The 21,995-nt window shown below is 36.2% G+C and overlaps 1 protein-coding gene across 2 annotated transcripts in view; it reads left to right on the plus strand.

The window, feature by feature from the left end:
* EMCN (endomucin) overlaps window positions 1–19,356 on the plus strand; it is a 92,447-nt gene extending 73,091 nt beyond the window's left edge. Inside the window, exons 6-12 of one of the 2 annotated variants that reach the window (XM_054591686.1) lie at window positions 2,405–2,497; window positions 2,922–2,975; window positions 4,617–4,712; window positions 8,715–8,739; window positions 9,869–9,930; window positions 15,011–15,084; window positions 18,803–19,356. In XM_054591686.1, the coding sequence (XP_054447661.1) occupies window positions 2,405–2,497; window positions 2,922–2,975; window positions 4,617–4,712; window positions 8,715–8,739; window positions 9,869–9,930; window positions 15,011–15,045 (365 nt within the window). In that variant the 3' untranslated portion in view covers window positions 15,046–15,084; window positions 18,803–19,356. The remainder of the gene's footprint in view (window positions 1–2,404; window positions 2,498–2,921; window positions 2,976–4,616; window positions 4,713–8,714; window positions 8,740–9,868; window positions 9,931–15,010; window positions 15,085–18,802) is intronic. The other variant, XM_054591687.1, reaches the window with a different exon arrangement.
* Window positions 19,357–21,995: the final 2,639 nt, after the last annotated feature.

Genomic DNA, 21,995 nt, shown 5'->3' on the forward strand with positions numbered 1-21,995 from the left:
TGTGAAAACTCAGATACAAAGAGGTTAAGTGACTTGTCCAAGATTCCACAGCAAATAAGTACAAGAGTCAGATTTTTAACCAGGTACTCAGTCTTTAGAATTCTGCTCTTATCTATCTATTGTATCTCTCTTGTACCTCCCTTGTGCCTCCTCTGTCAATAATATTTTAGTAGTAACCTAGGAAAACAGAGTATCAACAAAACTTGCAGAGATCATTAGCTCTGAACACATTGTGGTCCCACTAACTTAGTCTGAGAATGTATCACATTAGGCTCACAATTGATGAGTCCAGCCAAGACCCATAATTTCATTAATATGATCACGTTATTGGAGGGAATTTCTCGAATTGTTTGTTTACTCTCATTACTGTGGCATGAGGAGTATTTAAAAAATCAAATAAAAGAGAATAGAAAACATCAGAAGGCATTACATATAATAGAGGTAAATTGTGTGTGTGTGTATATATATATGTGTGTTTGTGTGTAGGTACTGGATTCAGAAATGATTTATTAACTGAAGGTTGAGGTTAAAAGAAAAACAAATTTTTTAAAAAGTTTTTGTTCAGGGGTCTAAGGAATTCTCCTTCTAAGAAAAGTTCATTCTATTGCCTACCAATAGATCATTATCAATAATAGTTGAAAATTTTAAAATAGAAAATTAGAGTTTCATCTCAACTAGATAGATTATACTCAGAACTATAATTGCCATTTAACCTGTCTATGAGAAGGTAATAATGTGGGAGTCTTGAAAATTAACCCTTGGGAAATTCTGGATGGATTAATGCCATTAGTACTTGATAAAAAGTACTTGATACTAACATTATATTATATATAATGTTATAAAATTATGTGCTATTTTAACTTACATTTTATTCATATAATATCATATTATTATAGCATGATTAGGTCCCTAGAGAGTTGTACCTTTCAACCAAAGTCCATGTGTCTAATTTTCTCCAAAATGGTTATTTAATCAGCCATCTCATTCTCTACCAAGACAACTGAAAGAACATCCGCCCTTATTCAAACACTTGACACTGAAAAAAGCAACTAAAAGTACCAAGGTTTCAGCTAGATCCTACTCTTTCATTTAATATTCCTTTTTTGGCCTGCCTAGTGCACTAGCCTGACATTTTTCTTTGTTCTTATGGGCATATATCTAGCTTCCTCCCACATATCTCTTGCATGCAAGAACAGTACAGACTCTAAACATTATTCTTCCCCCACAGATGTCAAAAATGCATGAGCATGCAATACATGCCGGTGTGTGGGTGGCACAGAAGGAAAGATCCAAGGCAGTCCATAGGCAATATCAGTTTTTTTGAGGCAATTATACATGGCCTCAGTACTTCTCAAGGGGACATATCTGTAAGAGATGCCTCTTCAGTTCCTCCCGGCTGCCAGCTGTATTTTCCTGCACAGCCGGTGTGGTCAGAGCTCCACGCGGGGCATGGCGGGAGCTGTGTCCTTCGCGTTCCGTGAACATGCAGTTCAGTGGAGAGCCAAGGCAAATAGCTGTGATAGAAAAAATATCACTTCATATTAAAAGAAAAAGAGAATGATTTTTCAAAAATTTTCTAAATGCAGATTTCATTTTATCCCAAAGTTACAAAGAATAGATACTGTACACTGACAAAACATTTGATTATTTATATTTCTTTGAAATTTTTTGAGACTTCTGGATTTTGAATAACCTACTTTTATTTATTTTGTGTTTCAGTCCTTCTGACTGAAGATGGCAAATGTTGATTTATGCAAACAAAAATAATTATAATAAGTTAAATTCGCATTTTCCTTGGAAGAAAAGATAATGGTCAGTGGTAGAAACCAAGCAGCAGGTTCTCTAGATAAGATATATAAATTTTCTTCTGTGCCTGCTGAGCTTTAAAGATGAAAATGAAGGAATTTTTTTATTTTTTTCTCCAGTCCTTTTAACCAGAGCCTCAACTGCAATTTTTCTCTTCAACCACTAAGAAACACTACAAAAATGAAAAGAAATGAAATCCTGTGTGTTTATGTTCATTTTAAGGATGGGTGATGGAAAAATATCACTATCACCCAAAGTTATAATAACTGAAATGTGAATACTTTTGCATAGATTTTCAACCCAGAAGAATCTTGTGCAGTAGGTGAAACAGATTGTAGCCTAAGATAAGAGATGTACGCACGTTTTCTTGGCAGTTCTTGAGAATGTAATACTGATACCGAGGTATTGCGATTCCAGATTGAATCATCATTATAGAAGGAATTGATGAACTTAGGATTTAATGTATAGTTGTATACGTCCTACTGTGCAGCAAGAAACAGTTTTCACTAATCTTCAGAGACACTGAATCTGCAAAGAAATGCAGTAAGAAGAGTTGATAGGATAATCTGACTCTGGATTTCTCATTTTTTTTCAACAGTTAGCAGTATACAACCAAATGCCTCCACTTCTAATACTAGTTTATTGTCCTCAATATCAACAACAATTCCAGAAAACATCTCACCATCTCAAGGTATGACTCCTGTGTGCACGACTAGGAACTCACTTTGCTTAACTCCTTCTCACCAAGAAAACTCTACCATTCTTTTAAAACCCAGCTTTATTAATTTATAATTGGTATTCAAAAATGCACATCCACAAAAGGGGGGACACAAGGAAACTGTTGGAGGTGATGGATATGTCTATTACCTTCCTGCAGTGGTGGTTTCATGGATGCATACCCCAACTCATCCAATTGTATGCATTAACTCTCTGCCAGTCTTTATTTGCAAAACAGAGTTCTTTCAGAATGAGATCAAATGTACTTATTTGGAACATCCTACCTATAGATCACAGAGGCTTACTTCAATTAGGGGTCATGGGGGAATGAAGGGAGGATTGTGAGGATTGGAACACATACCTGAAAGTAACTTATTTTTTCTTTCTTAAAATAATAGGCACTGAGAATGAAAAAAAGGAAAGTTCTTCTTCAACCAACCCCTCCCATTCCAGTGAGTAACATTCATAACAGTAGATGTGTGGAATATTTGAATTTGGAGGGATTTGATTATAGACTTTTATCAGCTTTACTGAACCTGCAACCCCATTATAATCCTATCTAACTGCCACTTGCTTTAAGAATTTCCTACTTGTGAGTCTTATTTTAATGAGGACACCTTTGAGATTATTTTCTTACTTTAGTGCTAAGCAATTACTACCAAATTTCAAGGTGAATTAAAAGACTAGTCTCAGATAAGCCAAAGTATGCAGAGATCTCCATAAAAAAATAAATTGTTCACCTTTATAAAACTTTGCCTTAATTTTAAAAATAGCCTTTTTATAAATGTTCCATTTTAGCAAAAACATATATATCATATAACATACAAGGTGGGGCAAAGTAGGTTTATAAGTTGTTCATATGGACAATAATATAATAGTTGATAAATAATAATACAAGAATAAACTATGTTTCACGTGCTCACAACTGTAAACCTACTTTTACCCCACCCTGTATATGTGTATGCTGGCACTAAATAGAGAATATTCATTAATTTCCCTGGAAATTAAGATGAATACATATGAAGCTGGGATATTAAAAGATTATTTGAGGTTTAGGTAAAGCCATTCCATTCAATATAATAGCATCACGTTTACTGATCTGCTGACTCCTACCTTCATTTGGGGAGGCATCACTCAAGGTCTAATATGAACCCAAAAGATTGTACTTGAAACAAATATTTAATCATAACAGTGGAAGTGTAATCCACCCTACAAATTAATTGGATAACTATTCTCATTCCCTAATAAACATGAGAAATACATAAGGAAGCAGATAAGAATATCTAACTAAATGGCAACGGTAATGTCTATGTCTCTAGTTATATCACTAGGGCAGTGTTTTCCTTTTATCACTGTTGTTTTAATCTGAGAAATGACTGTCAGAAAAAAAGGCGGATGCTTTTTTAAAAAGTAAAACCCTCCTCTTAATAAAAGGAGGAAACACCAAAATCGCCTATATATATATATATATATATATATATATATATATATAGCTATATATATATCTCTATAGCTATAGATATAGATATCTACACATCTTTCTTGAACCATGTTGTTTTAGAAATAATATACACTGTGATATACAATTATATTCACTTATGTCTTTTCTAGTTTTAAGATATTATTATGGAAATATATTTGTGAGTTTTTTAGAAAGTCACCTTTATAACTAGAGTAGTTCCAACATAGGCTATATGTGGTTTTTTTCCCAATAACATCATCATAAAGTAATAATATAAAGTAGTAAAAAATATAATGTGTGAACGTAAAGCTGACTCTAGGTCTAGAGAACATGTTCTGCCTCTTGTTTCCTGTCTCCTCACTCCTCCAGTCTCCAGGAAAGTGGGGAACTACCTCCTTAAGGTTTGAAATTTTATTTCAGAAAGGCTACAAGACTGACATCAAGTGGATATGTCAGAAATGACAACTAAGGCAAAACTCATGAATCAGATAAATCTTCTTTGCTTAAAATACAGTATTTTAAATAGAATGATGTATAAAGAAGAAAGCATGCATGCTTTTGCTCAGTTCATAAACTATTTATTATGAAATTCAATTCTGCTCTAACTGACAATGTCTCCAATACTTTTTAGGTATTATTTTGCCGGTGGTTATTGCTTTGATTGTACTAACACTTTCAGTATTTGTTCTGGTGGGTTTGTATCGAATGTGCAGGAAGACAGACCCAGGTGGGTAACATTGTTTTGTTTCATTTTGTTTTCCCCAAAGGAGAATACACATGCTATATCTAAACTTTAATTTAAACTCTGAAGGAGAGAGGAATTAGAGAAAAAATAAAATGCCATATTGCTTGATCACAGAAATAGAGGGGAAGGGACAGAGAAATCCATGAAATGTTGGTGAATGAAAGGAGTAGGGATAACTACCAGTGGCAGATATTATCAAATGGGGACAAATACTTTTCAGTGAAATAGCCCCAGTTTTGTGGGTGGTAGTAAAGAAGGCATAAAATACATGCTTTTCTGTAGTGAAGATTTGTTTTTGTTTTTGTTTTCCATGGAACAGAGGGCAAAGAGAAGTCTTGTTAGGAATCTAGTTCAGGGGCCCAGAATCTTGGGAGGAACGTTCTGTGACCTATTTCCCACCCTGGGAGGCACAGTTTCCATCCAATGAAAGTGTTGTCTTCCATGACAGTGTGTTCTGCTCCTTGAATTGGTTCCTTGGGATTGAACGTTATTGCAAATATTAGTGGAATTCTAGTTTGAAATTCTTTATTATCTTTCTTAACATCTCTAAGAGCATTTAGATGTCTTTCTCCTTTTCTTTTAAATGACACTGCTCTCTTTTAAGCATCCTCATTCTTTGTTTTCTTCTTTTTGTTTTCATCTTCTCCCTGCCTCTTAAATACTTTTTGTTCCTATATTGGCATTACATTTTTTTTAAACAAATGTTTTATTTTAATCGAGATTTAGATTAACTGAAAAACTGCAAAAATAGTTACAAAGAATTCCCATATACCCTATAGCTGTTATTCTTATTAATAATATGACATATTTATCACAATTAATTAACTAATATTGGTTGATACATTATTACTAAGGTCCCTACTTCATCAGATTTCTCCCAGTTTTTATTGTCTTTTTTCTGTTCCAGGAAGTGGAACTTTTTATTTAATGTTTCACCTGAATCCCCCTTCAGTTTCCATGGCTCACAATCCCCTCTGTTATCTTAAGCATCAACCAATCATTCCACTCCGGACCCCTGCCCTGCTTGTGTGCTGTGGTGTCCTGTAGCCATGCTTTGTCCATGCCATTCCTTTTAGAATGTCCAGCCCACCACTTAACTTTTGTCACATGCCCAACCTCCAATTTGTCCATTAGCACCGAGCTCAAACACCAATTTAATACATCTTTTTATAACACGCCATCTCTTTATGGAGAATAGACTGCTCTCACTTTAAATGCTGTAGAATTTTATGATATTCCTCATGCCATAGTAGAGTTGCTTTTCTATGTGCCTGTTCCCCCTTAGTCTGTTCTGGGTACTACAACCAAAATAGCATAGGCTGGGTGGCATAAAAAACAAACTTTTGCTTCTTACAGTTTTGGAGGCTGAGAGATCCAAGCCAGATGCCAGATGGGTATCTGATGAGGGTATTCTTCCTGGTTTATAGCTGGCCACCTTTTCACAGTATCTTCCCAGAGAGGAAGGAACAAGAGAATTCTCTGCAGTCTTTTTTTTATAAAGGCACTCATCCCGTGAGGACTCAGTTCTCATGACCTAATCGAGTTCTAAAGTCCCAACATCCTGATACCATTATATAGGGCACTGAGATTTAACACAGGCATTTTCTGGGAACACAAACATTTGGTCCATAACATCAGGCAGCCTTTCCAGTCACATACCACATAGTGTTCACATTGCATTGTTTATAATATATAACAGAACCTACTATATTCTTGTTGAGTTGAATTTTTAAGTTACCAGTAAAATAGAACCTTGTCTTTCCTCACTTTAAATGTAAATATTTCATTAACAGAACTCTACCTAAGTCTCAAATACTATTAAAAAGTAAAAGTCTGTTTTTATAAGATATATAAGCTACACTATTCTTTGTTTACCCCATGGACAGTATGCCCCCAGGATACTAATGAATGCTGCTCCTGAGGCCGTCCTTAACCATGCATGGCCTGGAGGGCTTGGTGCAAGAGCATGACAATGCAGGGGAAGTTATGAGGACAGAAAGAATGAAAGAAAAAAATGGGAGCTTTCATTTTAGCCCTTGGTGGAAAATAATAAGAAGATGAATCAATGACTCTCCCTTAGGGAGTTAGTGAATAAACTTCTTAATAATATCTAAAATATGTTTTCTTACTGAGTTTCCAGGAGGGAAATATCCGTTTAATAAATCAATTCAATTTCCCTAAGTTTCTAAACCACCAATACCATCTTTTATGGGAAATCAACTATCCAAGATGAAGTCTGTGGAGTGCATAGGAGAGGTAAAAACAGTGTGCTAAACCCACTTGTAAAAATACTCTTTACTGAAAATCGCTTTGCATAGGAAGGTTTACAAATAAGTTACCTGAAAAGTTCACATTTGCTATTAAAGAGGATTCTATGGATGAATTACATCATTCAGGGAAAAAATGTATAAAATTCTTATCACTGTGAAAAATAAAATAAAATAAAATTTCTACCACTAGGGAGAGTTATTCTGAAGACATACTATACTTTATAACCAAATTTGGTAGTTGTACAATTAGCCAAATCTATTTGGTTATCATTAACTTTGTTTGTCATACAGAACTTGTAGCATTGTTACTATTAAATTAGCACTATTAAACAACCACAGTAATCAATCTTCAATGTGTCAGTGAGACTTCATTAAGTTCAGAAAATTAGTAAACCTATTCTGCTCACTGGAAGACAACACGAATCAGATTCAGTACGAAATTGAGGTTATCTGGATAATGTTGACTGTAGTCTGAGCTTTAGCCCAAATAAGAACAGCATATAGTCTGTTGGTAAGCATCTGTCTGGTAATAAACTCATATTACAGTATTTCTAGGAAAAATATTAAAACAGACACACAAAAAGTGTCGATTCATGTTGGAACAGGGCTATTAGAGTCACAGGTGATATCATATAGAGCACTTATAATAGGAATTTCAAGACTCTTAAAACCCTACTGATGGTAGGGAAGACAAGGTTCGATCTACTTGTGGGACAGCACGTGGTAACATGAATTAAACCACAGGGATTAAGGGTCATTGTGGTGTATCTTAATGAAGGGGAAGTAGACATAGCAAAAATAGTAGTGGCAATCGAGGTCTTCATAAAACGATGCTCCAGGGCAGGAGAATTGTATTTAAAGGGCTTTATATATCCAATGTCAAGAGCTAGACTAAAGATGGAAAGAAATCCAAGAGACAAGAACTGAGGAGCAACTGAATAAAACTACAACAAAATCGGGAACAGAACCAAGGAGACCTTAAGTGATTATATATTTTGCCTAATAGGCCACAGTTAATGCAAAGTTTTACCACCATTGGCTTCTGGAGGCCGTGCTCTTGTGCAGAAGGAATCACCTGAGTTCTCATTCTGACCAGGTTTGTTTCTCCCAGAGCAGCCTGGCAAAGTGTGCAAAAGATCAGTTGCCTTTAGTTGCCTCCGTGACATTTTGCAGGGCACTTTTGAGAGGCTGAATTAGTATGATTCAGATGCAATTAGAAGCAATATTGACATCATAGTTCATCACAAGTGCAGTGATTTGTGTCCCCAGAAAGAACAATATATAAAGAAATGTCAGAAATTCAATTCTGTGGTATAAAAAGATAATTAGGCACTTTGAGGAGAATTTTTTCCAGAGGTACTGAAATAAACAGAGACATTTGCTGGTGTTTGTGGAATGTGTGATAAAAAATTGTAGTTTCACATAGTGATATGAAACTACAGGATGAACATTATTAGTACAGAACTAAGTTCAGTGGAATTGGCCTAGTTAGGACTATACCATGAATGTACTAGCCTCACTCCTGAGGAATGAGTGGTAATCGTATGAGTATCTGAGAAACTGATCAATGAGGCAGGGAGTGAATAAAAAAGGTAATCACTGGCTTTAGAAATGTCTCTGCATAGAAAATGGCAGGGTCTAAGGTTTGTTTTTGTTTTTGTTTTTTGTAGCCACGCTTCTTCGAACTCTAATAACAATTCTCTCTTCTCATTAGGCACACCAGAAAATGGAAACGACCAGTAAGTAAGGCTACCTCATTCTTTTTTTCTTCCCTGGAAGCTCTGATGGTATCATTTACATAAGGAAAAAAGTACTGAACTTCTATTTACACTTTGTTTTTTTTAAGAATTTGTGTAAGAAGTATTGTAAATGGAGTTTGACTGTCAGAGCTCTCTCTTTTCAGCAGGGAAATTCCAACAACTAAAAGAGGGTTGTTCTTAAACTTGAATAAAGTATTAAAATGGAAAATCAAAAAACATAAAAACAGAAGAATGAATATAACTACAAGGATAAATATCATAGAAAACACACCTAGAGTTTTGAAATAATTTTCCCAGTGAATTTTTCAGTGTGTTTCTCACAATTAGGGAAAAATCATGGCTGCCCCTTGAGACAGTTCTGAGTGGCTTTATTAAAGGCAAAGTGTGTTCTGCATTGACTTTTTAAAAACAAAACAGTTGTTACCATTCCAACCAGCTGGGGCAATCAAGGTGCTACAAAGAGACAAACTGTCAAAAACCAATTCTGTGGTTTCCTTTGTTGACTTGAATTTGTACCCTGTCTTTATATAGACGTTTTTGTATGTTCATGAGGCTATGAACCTTCCAAATAAAACCCGTAGATCACCTACCCTTCTTAATTAGAAATTAAGGCTTTAGAGAAAGGAGCAGGGGTTTCAAACTGTTTAGAATCTGAGAAAGGACAGGTGGGACCTCTTGGTTAAAATAGTTGAGACACTATACAGCAGAACCCAGTGCCTCGTGAAAAGGGACACCCCTAGAATTCAGCAGCAGCCCCCAATGTTCGGAAACATATATATATCTTCCCTTTCACAATTCAGGACCGGGAACATGTACCATATAGACCTTGTGACAAGTGTTTCACATGATCCATCTTGATGTTTAATTTATCAGATGATCATTGCTGTATCAGAATGATGGCAATTTATTGGGTTGATTCCAAAACTGGAAAATACTATAAAAGTATGTGTATATCTGTATGTGAAGAAACACAGTTTTTGCCATAGAAACACATAAACTATATATGCTTGTGTATCTTCTTCATTCTGTGTCTATCATGTTTACTTTCTATCACAGACATGCAATGCTAATTACATGGTGCTAATTTAATGTTTTCTGTTCCAAATAGACCTCAGTCTGATAAGGAGAGTGTGAAGCTTCTCACAGTTAAGACAATTTCTCATGAGTCTGGTAAGCTCCCAAACTGTTGATTAGATGAAAAATGCTTATTTCAAAATCTAATTTGGATTTTGCTCATGTTAAAACATAACTGAAAAATAGAACTTCTTTATAAATAATCAATTAGTAACTCCCACTAAATACCAAATTTTCCTTTAAAGGAATGATAAGCCCCCAAAATGTAATTTTTAGTAAAATTATTGCATTATCTTTTAGAAATTGCTTTTTATAATGTGTAGATGTGTTCTAAAGAAAAGGTGGTAACTGGAAGCATTTTCCATTCTGCAGTAGTGGTAAAAAGAACACTACATGTGCTACAAGGTTTTTATTATCACTGTTATTTTGTTTCATTTTTGGTATGGCTGCATGTAGTCCACAGGAAACCAGATTTATAAACTGAAATGTAAATCATGTTTTGTATAATTTCATATGATTTTAATTGAGTTTCCTCATGAGGAAAGAACACAATTTCCTGTTGATAAAATTTACATTTCTTCTTCCATTTTCTTAGGTTTTAATTTTTCTTGACTTGAAATGTAAAGGTTTTTTTTAAAAAAAATAGATGTGATTTCTATGAGTTATACTGTATCAAGAGCAATAATAAATGAGATGCTACATATCTTTTAAAATTAAAAAAACACAGATTATTTTCTTGAGTAGAACACATTTAAAACATTGATATTACAAAATAGATAAATAAAAATTATTAACTTTACAAAAAGTACATGTGACTCTAATTTAAATACGAAGTTACATTAACACATTTACAATATTGAGTTCCACTAATTTTATCTATGCAAAATAGTCTGAGAATACAGATGTTATGTGAAGTGTATGTTAAAGAATGATAAATAACATTATAAATATGTAGCAAAATTTTTTTGTAAAACAAAAAGTTATATTGCCTCACTTTAAGAGCAAGATATGAGAGCCTGAATTAAATTTCAGGTAGGAAATTCTAACTAGAACAAACTACAAGATGGGCAAAGGGGAGCAAAATGGGGAACAACTGTAATAACATCGAAATAAAAAGACAATAGATGAAGTGAAGGGTGTCAGCACCCAAAATCTGTGGACATGCCCAAACCCCCTACATGAACCACTGTCTCTTAACAGAGACCGTCTTCAATTCATTGATCTCTTCTACTCTTTAATGTACACGATTCCTTTATTCCTATGCTGTTCTCTCAGAGGTAACTATCTGAATGGGCAGAGGAGTTAAATTCATTCATAGGATAATTAGAAATGACTCACATGTTCTCCACTGGCTCCACTAAGTAGCCAAGCCTATTCTACCAGATCAGGGAAAAGCAGCCTAAATGTTAACTAGTCCCAAGTAAGTTCAAGAAGAAACCTAAGTGTGACTATACCTTTTGTCAAGAAGAGGTCTCAGAACCTGCCTGTGACTTGCAAGCAAGCATCATAATAATTTCATGCGCTTTCCCTTACTCAACTGAGAAGGTAACCTAACACTGCAGCCTCCGAGCTCTTCGAGCTGTGGGTTGGTGTGCTAATCTGCATTTGGATGAAGCCTCTGGGTAGGAGCCTCTGGCTCTCCTCGTGAGGAGGGGGCTTGGGATCAGGACCATCTATTCCACCACCCTTTTCTACCAGGGAAAAGACAAATGACACCTGAATTGAGGCTTCTGGAAGAGAAAACTCCAAAGAACCTTCTATTATTTGATGACAAATTTAATATCTGACTCTTCTCTAAGGCTCAAGGAAAATTCTGCATAAGCTGCTATCTCCCACGCTCAAAGTAACGGCAGTAATAAGTGGAATGGACTGTGGTAGGAGAGTCAAGACCCTTAACTCTCCAAGCTTTCCTTTCTTAATAAGGAGGCAATATTGTCATGGAAATAATAATATCTGTTCTCTGGTACTTTTATTTCTGCCAATCTCAACTTAGAACTCACACCTCATTTAATAAAATAACCTCTTAATGGTCAACCCAACTGATTACCATGGAAAATATTCGGTCAGAGGACAAGGCTAAATTGGTGATTCATAGTCTAAGTTTCAACAACTTAGAATTAATAATCTGAAACATAATGATCTCCAAATGCTCTTTGTGCTACCACAGTTTTTATTGAAATCTGGTTCCTGAACACTCACAAATCTCTTTCTATTGCCTTTCAAACTTATTCAAGTATGCTTTCTTTATAAACTTACATTATACACTATACTCAATAGAAGTTATATATAATTACTTTTACTTAATATCTTTTGCCCAATAGTGACATCTTTCCTAAAAATATAACTAAAATAAAATCAGAAATGATTAGGTTTTATCTAAGTTCACAGATATAGCCCAATTTCCCCCTAACTCTTGTATAGTTTTTTTATAAATTTTAAAAATACAGAAAATAATTTGATAGAATCTGTCACTCGGAATGGATAACTGATACACTTTTATTTGCTTCTAAGAAATATGGTGGGAATTAACGTGCCTAAGTGGTAACAAAAAGAAACTTGAGCTTCTATGACCATAAGAGTTCACTGGATTGGTCAGTGCTTCAATTTACAAACTCTAATCTTATATCTGAAAATAAGTTGTGTTATTTTGGAGGTCACTAAATCATGTTTCCAAGGAAACAGAGCCCTGCAGCCACCGACCTTCAAGGGAAATGCCAGGGGTGCTAAATTGTCTGGGTTTTTCAAGCCTCAGTAACCAGGGTTATTGCTGATGAGACAGTTCCTTGCCCTCAAGCCTCCTCTCATCAGGCCATGGTGTTCACATTTCCAAACTCCCTGCTTCTTTTAAGTATGTTCTCTCTCAAGGAGGGTTCTTCTGCTGAAAATATGAGCCCATAAATGTTCAAAAGTTGATTATTTAAATTAGGAGGGTTTTCTTTTTTTTTTAAGTAAAAGAGAAAGCCTACTAGAGTATAACAAGAATGTGCTTTTAGAAGAAAAAAAAATTAACACCAAATATGAGATACTACACAGCTACAGTAAGGAATCTGGACAAGTTAAACATCCCGTGACAGACTGCAAAATATATATGTGATGGGATGCATGTTAAATATGTTTTCCACTGATATCACATCTGAGAAAGTTAATATACCATATCTCATCTGTAATATTAAAAGCAATGAGAATTACGAAGAAAACTTCTTAAAGACTGCATGACTTCACAGAAGAAAGAAAACATGGTATTTTTTAATTTAGTTTTGAAGCATTACTTGATTTTCAAACACTTGGAAGAATAAAAAGCAGATCTGAATTCACTATAGTATTGTTCTGCTTAGAAAACTCTGGTAAGTGTATATTAGCTAAGATTGAGTTCAAACACTTGAGCCTGCCAGGCCTGCCATGGAGAACCACGCTCCGTTGCTCAGCTTTGAACCACTTCACAGGGCACGTTCCCCAACGTCATTCATCTCCCGTCCCTGTCTCTCTCCACGCGCTCAAGGTCTTTTGAAGGAGGAGGTGGTGTCTTGGTCTCTCCACCTCCTCCTCCTAAAGTATGGTAATTGCCCATTATTAGCGTATTATTAGCAGGCACATCTGTATTTGCTTATTTATTTTTACAAATAAAAGCTCATTAACAGCAAGAAATGAGCAAAAGTGTAAAAATCAACAAAAAGATTAATAGATTTATAATGCCATATAGAGCGATTCAGCGCCCGCCTTCTCAGTCTTTCAACATTTGGCTCCTTCTCCCCATGCATTTTGACTAGACCACCCTTCGCGCCCAAGCTGCACATGGGCTTTCTCGCCTCTTAACGTATTAACTTACTGTTACTTGGGAAAATCAACATATATTACCATGTAAATATCTCTTTATGTTTTAAACTGCCATTTTAACATTTGACCACATTATATATAATGGGAGATAGAAAAATACAAAGTAGAAAAGAATTAAAAACTTTCATGAAATATAACCGTATCAAAATCACTATTGACGTTTGGTATATTTTCTTCCATTTGCTTTTTCTAGGTACATGCATTTTGTTTGCTTTTACCATTAATATCATTATTATAACTGTTTTGGAATCAGATTGCTTTTGAATCTTTTTCACATTCTTTATTCCCAGTTAGAGAGGCCTTGAAGGGAGAGATTAAGAGTTGTAATGATGTTCATATAATTTGTTTTGCATGACTTCTGGAAGACAGTAGGTGTTCAAGAATGTTTATTTTGTTTACTTGTCATCCCTGTACTTCATATCCATAGATTCCAGGAGGTGCCACACCTTTAGTGAGCTAAGAGTTGCTCTGGATTTGGAGCCATGAGGGCCATTACTCTGGTGTGGCATTTCTCAGAGCATGGGACCAAGGAAAATTCCAAGAACAAATCTGGTCTGTTCTCCTCATAGGTTTCTGGCACTATTTATTGACCATGCAGGGAACAGGTGACATCAATGACATCCCCAAAAGACAGGTTTCTTAAATGGCAGGTAAAACCTAGAGCAAAATGATGACATTTATTCTCAGAGTTGGAGACTTTTGTCCATGTTGCTTCTATATAGTGTGACTGGTGTTGAAATTTGAATCTACCTGAAAGACACAGGTAATGTGAAGTGTGTTGACTGCAAATCCAGGGCCATGTCTCTAAACTTCCTAGGTTAATATTTATCTTTATACTGGGCAATGGAATAACACTGCTATTTTGCGTAACGTCCCCTGTGTCATTCTGTATGTCACCAAAGTGTTCATGCTGACCTATAAATTCATTTTCACAAAGCTCTCACTGAATTAAACAGAGGATCCTAGAATGTCTTCCCGATAAAATGGCACTTTAAATATATGACATAGTTTTACTAGGCAGGGCCAGCTAATGGAACAAGCAAAAATCAATAACTCATTCCATAGGGTTCCTCTCTTGCTATCACCTCCCACTCACACCCCATCCTACTCCCAGGGAGTTAGTTAGCTTTGCTTCTCTAGGGTGAAAACAGACGATGGCCAAAAAAAGCTCATAAATCTTTGTGAACAATTTCCAGACCTTACCAAAAGGCAAATTGTGGCTTTAATGTCAGTCTTGCAGGGAAACTGGACTTTTCTTGAAAAACAAAGAAGCCCAGAAACTTTATTTTCATCCTTATTCACTCTCTGAGCTTACAGATCAAAACCTATCTCCTGTTTTTAGGTGAGCACTCTGCACAAGGAAAAACCAAGAACTGACAGCTTGATGAATCCTCCCCACACCTGGGCAGTAAATATGTAAGATTCCTAATTTCATTCACTCAGCTACTTGTTAATATCTGTTCTATTAGCCTGCTACAGCTTAGAGTATTTTTAAAGACTTTTATAAGATGAAAAGTTAATGGTCTGTGTTAGTGAACCCATCATCCTCTGTTTGTCTAAAAACAAACACTGAAATGATTTGCCAGTGTTATAAATGGCTGGGTGGCTGCAAACAATTCTTCCTGTTGCCCTGCCTGCCTCAGGAATGACACAGTCCACTCTTCGGCCTGTTGGTAATGTTCCCTTCTAATTGCAGTTTGCAGTTTGGGTCGCTATACGCACACTGACAGTGGCAGTTGGGATTCTATTGCTATTGACAACTTGCAGGACTCAAAGTGACATTGCTTACAAATTTATAGTTTATTGCAGGAAAGGTTATGTTACAACAGCTCCACTAAAGTTAAGATGTACATCACAGGCAAAGACTGGCTCAGGTCATGAAATCTGGAGAAGCCAGCTCAGAGGTCTGATTGTCCTTCCTCCGTAGGGACAGTACCAAGATGTATTTTCTTTCTGGGTCCAGGAACCATGATGTATGAACAGAGCACCTCCCAGAAGGTGATCCAAAATGCTGTTTCACCTGGAGTCTCATACCCAGCTGGTCATGTAAGAAATTTCTTGCTGTATATAACCAGCTGAGTGACAGAGCCCTTCGGGTTTCAGTGAGACCATAAGCAGATGACCAATTTCATTACAATAAGTTAAGCAATAAATAATTGAAATTTTTCAAAACTCCGGTTACAAGTAATACTGTTATTCTGCATGCTTCATGCTTTGACCAGGAATCAGTGCAAAGCAGATACATTTCTTACTTCAGTAAAGTAGCTCAGGCCAATTTTAGGCCTGCTGAAATGAACTGCCCCAGCTTAACACAGGATTGTTTTTTGTTTTCCTAGAATTGCTAAGGGGATTTTTTCTGATTTAATTTGGTTTTCATAAGAAGCATTGATTAAGTGCCCACGCAATTAGTGTTTGATGCTTTTTAGGGTGTACAGAAGAATTTGCCCTCTGACAACTAATAGCTTTTTAAAAAAGAACAAAAATATGTATTTGCCCATAAGTGGCCTGACCAAAATGGCAGCCATGGAGATAGAATATAGTTGTCCAGCGGGAAGGATAGAGTTGTGTCCACTCTCTATGTCTCTTGTCAAACCACTAGTAAAATGCTATTATCGACATTCTGATTAAAAAAACTCCAGTTTGTTCCTATATTGGTGGTAGATCATTGAAAAAAATGGTCAATGCTATAATAATCATGAGCATAATCTTACTCACATAAATTCAGGTGTTTACTTAGCTGATCTATGCTGCAAACTCTTGACTTCACTTGAAAGCTCCATGGAAACCTATGGAAGAGCATGGTTCAGTTAACAAAAAGTTACAGAGACCTTACTCCTTGCCAAGTACTCAGCACCATATAAAGAAGGACAGGACATGGTTGATATCCTCAAGGAGCTCATAGAAGTGGAGAGAAATAAACATAAGGAATATCACTTTAACATAATATAGGAAATAATAAGATAGCCCTGGCTGGTGTGGCTCAGTGGATTGAGCACTGGCCTGTGAACCAAACGGTCACTGGTTCAATTCCCAGTCAGGGCACGTGTTTGGGTTTCAGGGAAGGTCCCCAGTAGGGGCGGCACAAGAGATAACCACACATGGATGTTTCTTTCCCTCTTTTTTCCCCCATCCCCTCTTTCTAAATAAATAAATAAAATATTTTTAAAAATAAGACAGTGGTATGGAAAGATAAACATGAGACTTTGAAGTTTAATGGCAAATTTTTTTAGAGAAGATGGTATTTGGTCTGAGACTTACAGAGTAATTTTTAAAAAAGTGATTTAGGTCTTTCTAGGGGCAGGAAACAGCATGTACAAATGCAAAAAAATGTAAAACTGCATGGTATATGAAATAATTCATAAATAATTGGTTAGCCTAGAGCTGCGCTGTGCACATCTGCTGTTGGGTCAGCGAGCCATTGATACTGTTCTGCAATGAGATTAAGAACAGAAGTTGAGTGTAAATATTTAAAAAATTGTTACAGCTATCTGATATCACTGCAACATTTGATTCATGTTATTGTCTTTTTTAAAAAAATCAGCTGGCAGCTGATTAGAAATTTAAAAAAAAGAAAAACATGGTTCATGGTTCTTCACCATAGATAGCTTGGGAAGCACACCCCTACAGGATATAGGGTTCAACTCCAGAGGAATGGGAAAAGAGGCTGGAGCAGAAGAGGCATCAGGTCATAGGAAGTTCTGTTTAACACAGTAAATCATAAAGTCTTCACAGGAAGAGAATAAAGTACCTTCTTTTTCCTTTTCTAAGCAGAATAAAACCAGATTCTTTCCTCCTTCACTAATGCCATCAAGAAGTCACTTACTCATTTTGGGGGATCCTCCAACCTTGAATGTAAAGCACATCTAGAAAATCAGTCTAAAATTTGAGAGGGACAGTCTGTTCCACAGTCATCCTTATAATTCCTGTGCTCTGTCTAGAGCTACACCATGCTCTGGTGTGTGCTGGACCTGCTGTCAGCAGCAGATGCTCTGGTAGAACATCAGAAATACCCTGTTCTACAGTTTTTCCCACATACAAAGTCTTGACATAGAGTCTATGGTCACTCTCTGCCCTTCAAACTGCCCCCCAAAGCCATGGTGGCCAGTGGCCAGCTGTTCCCTGTGCAAGGCAACAGTGCAACCATTCTTCCAAAGACCCTGACTCTGCCAACCATGCTGTGAAATAGTAGGATGCAGGTTTCCACCCCAGCACCACTGCCCACCCCCATGACCACCATACCATCCTCCTCCCAGGCTCTAGCAAAACCCTAGCACTAAAACAGTAGCAGACAACATCTAACCCTGCCAGGGCAGGCCACCACCACTTTCCCACTTGAGGAACAGAAGCTTCCATCTCCTGATGCTCTTTGGAACAGAGAAAGTTGTTTCTGCCCAGCTTTTTAAAAAAAAGTAATCAACCTAAGGTCTGGCTCTCCCTCCAGTTTTCTGTGAAGGAGAAGTGGAGAGTTTCCTGTTCATTCTTCTCCCTACTTATTAGGAGAAAAATGGAAGTGGCCAATAAATTTCTTAATTACATTGTCATCCAAAGCAACAGACCTTGAATTGTGTCCCATTGGGGGTAGGGCACAGATAAGGGCTTTAATCAGGAGAGAAATGTGATGAGATTTGTGCTTGAGACACATCACAAATGTTTACTGTGGAAGATTAATTAAAAAGGAATGAGACTGTAAGCACAGAAGTCAGAAGATTAATGCAATATTTTCTAGGAAAAAAAAAACAAGGGCTTTACCACATCTGCAGGGACAGCAGAGATGGAGATGGAGAGAATGGAATAGAGAAATGTCTAGCAACTAAAATTCTCCAGAGTTGGTGACTGACTGAATGTGGGCAGTGGGAAAAGAGGAGAATTAGAACTATAGATGATGTCCACACTTCTAGCATGAGTGTCTGGATGGATCATGATTGTACCGGCACAGAGGGGAATGTGGAGCAAGATGGGACAGGTTTGGGAAGCAGTATAGCGATTTTCCTTTCAGACGTGTTGTGTTTGAAGTGCTGTGAGAAATTCAGGTGACTCTACTGGGTGGAAAAAACTCAGCTATTCACTAACGTGATCTGCCCCAACATCTCCACTTCTTCATTTTCTTGAAATCTGAACTGTTTTTCCTCTACAGGCTTAATCTTCAGCTTCTATGCTCCAGGAGTAGAAAGAGAGACAGCTCTGTGGAATTGATTCTAACTTCCAGTCCTGCTCACTAGTCTACACCAATCACCTGTCCCAACAAAGCAACATCCAGATGACATGCAATAACCTGACAGAATAAAAAAAAATCCTGGGTATCCCCTGTCCTTTGAGACAGGAAAGAGTATATTTGTACATTTTATAAGAACGTTCTCTGGAGAACAAATTTTAGGAAAGGTGTTTGTGAGCAGTTAACCTGAGAGCCCTGGGTGTGTGGGTTCACTGATGTTATGAACTTTCCTTGAGTTTATAGTTTCCAGAGCTGACAGTTTGTATCCATAGGGACTTTCCTACTTTTTTGGTGTTCTTCTATTACCTAATGTTTGTATTTATTGTTTTCCACTATGTTAATACAGGGAAAATCTGCAAGTGTATTATTAAATATTAGATAGAAATCATGATGGGTCACTTTGTACATAAAGATATTTTATTTGTATTTTCATGTGTTACTTGTAATAAATAATTACTGTATTCAACACACTAAAATATCATAATATGACTGTGAAAATGCAATGGTATTGCCTTCCATAATTATGAATATTTTTGGATGGGTTATTAGATTATGAGAACTCTATAATGAAAGGCATCTGTAATAAGAAAGGGACAAATGATTCATGTATCAGACCCTGTTAGAGGTAAGTCATACCATTTCTTTGGTCTTTCTATTTGTAATTCATGCTGTGTAACAAGGATATTAGGGCATTTATGACACTCCATACTGCATTCAGTAAGAAGATAAACAGGACTGAGAGTTTTTCTTAATCTTTTTAGTTAATACTATTTGTGCATTTTTTTTACTTTTTTTAAAAATGTAATTATTTGTTCTAGCAATCATTGTTAAATCTCCAGTTTGTAAAAATTAACACTTCATAAATACAAAATTGTGATTTTTTTCAGTGTATCCCTTTCCTAAAATATATATAATTATAGCCGCCATTCAATCCAGAGCACATTCATCTGTGGAAAGCTGACTGATCAACCTTTACCACTCCTTGGACATATGCAATCAAAATGTCATGTTGGTTGAAGTTCTGCAGAAACTTTTGAAACTAATAAGCTGCCAGTGGCAGCTGTTTAACTTTTATGATTAACTAAACTTATTTCAATGCTAAATCATCTTAGTGATGTGTGGGCAGTGTAGTGGAATCAGAATGCTGTATATAAAACTTCCTTTTAAATTTCTTTTGTTGCAATGTATTTGAAAATTTTCAGCTTTAAGGATTATATAAATAATCATCTTGCTTTTAGCTTCCTGATGTCTGGATGCCAAGACACCAAGACTCCAAGAAAGCATATCTATATTTCTGACTGGTGTCTCTTTCTGTTCCTTTTGAAAGAAAGATAGGGAATTGGAGGGAGAAAAGAAAGTAAGAGGGTAGAGAAAAGGTCAAGAATCTTCAACACATACACTTTCCCATGAGAGATGCTTTGTCCATACTTTACTCTAACTCACAAGCTGGAGCATGCCAACCATGGGCCATTTGTCTTCAGAAGGAAATTATTCTAGTACCCCTAGAATGCTTTACTGAGCTTCTCAGTGGAAGCCTTGTTAAACAGAATGTACTGCACAGAAACAAACTCTTCTGCAACATAAATTACTGTAAGTGATATGTTATTCTGGTGTCTAGAAAAAACATTTTCTTGACTTTCATAAGAACTGTTAGAAGAATTTGCAATGATTGGTGAAAAGGAAAGCTTTTTAATGACCATGAAAGAATAAAATTCATTCTGGTTCAAAAATTGTATATAAAGGATATGCCTTAGATTAAGAGCTACAGCAATAAATCTTTAAAAAATAAAAGTGATACTGTGGCTGGTGTGGCTCAGTGGCTGAGACAAAAGGCTGAGTTCCGGCCTGTGAACCAAATGGTCGCCAGTTAGATTCCCAGGTCAGGGCACATGTTGGGTTGCAGGCCAGGTCCCCAGTAGGGGTCTCATGATAGGGGGCGCATTGATAGTTCTCTCTTTCTCCTTTCCTTCCCTTCGCTCTAAAAATAAATAAGTAAAATCTCTTTTTAAAAGTGAAAGAGGATTGAGGAATTTGCACAGATATATTCAATGACATTTTGTACCATCAATCTGAGAGGCAATGTCAGCATTGTTATAAATCAGCTTAAACTTCTATTGAAATAGGAAATTTTGTTATCAAGCCAATATTATCACTCATCAGATTTTTTTAATTATCTGATTTAAATTGTCTACTTTTTATGCTTCACTTGTTACAAGCTTTTTATTCTGATATACAGTTCAAATGTCACTACAGAAAAGGAATGACTATTTAGATCAAAAACAAACTTTTCTATGTGTTTGTTCTGAATGACAGTATGAATATAATTTAAGTCCATCAATAATCAAAACATAAACAAGAGCTAATTAACTGGCACTATTTACCTGAGAGTAAGGGGATATTGTTGACTGACACATTGGCTATGACCGCAAGCAGAGAAAGACTTCTAAATTCCTCTTGCTGAGCTGAAATATGCCATTACATTTCTGACAAATCTGTGTCTTATTTCTTGTCTACCTTCCATGCTTAAGTTCATGAGGATCAACTCAGGACATCAGAAAACCTCCAACAATGAACCTACTAGCTTTCTCTGATTTTTCTCAGTTGAGCTCTATTTATGATCTTGAATGAGTTTTTATGAGGTCCTAAAAAGAAAACTGAGTATGTCCTTTAAAAGTTGTGATTTGAGTAATGATAGTCTGAAGACTGCGAAACTGTTAATTTTTGCCTAATATTAAAGATATCCATCATTGTGATTAAATAAATTATAGGTACCCTGAACTAGGAATTTGTGATGGATTATCCAGAGGTCCCTCCTTAGAAATTTCCCCACAAACACAAGCAAGACTTCTCATGTTCCATTAAATGAGTATGTTTTGCCATTGCTTTAAGTGGTTTTGTCCTATAGGCCTGAACATACTTATTTCCTGCTCTGGATGCATTTTAAAGGAAACCCAGTTTTGATAAATAATGGGAAAACATCTCTATTGTCCAGCAATATTGCATTCCTGAACTTGGAGTCAGAATTCTACCAAAAGCAATAATGGGAAATATGTTAGTTAGCTAACACCATATCCAAGACTCAATATGTGCGAAGAACTGTGCTAAAACCTCACAT

The sequence above is a fragment of the Pteronotus mesoamericanus genome, unplaced genomic scaffold (genome assembly GCF_021234165.1).
Source record: "Pteronotus mesoamericanus isolate MK-2021 breed Mesoamerican mustached bat unplaced genomic scaffold, CSHL_Meso_final scaffold_232, whole genome shotgun sequence".
Taxonomy (NCBI): domain Eukaryota; kingdom Metazoa; phylum Chordata; class Mammalia; order Chiroptera; family Mormoopidae; genus Pteronotus; species Pteronotus mesoamericanus.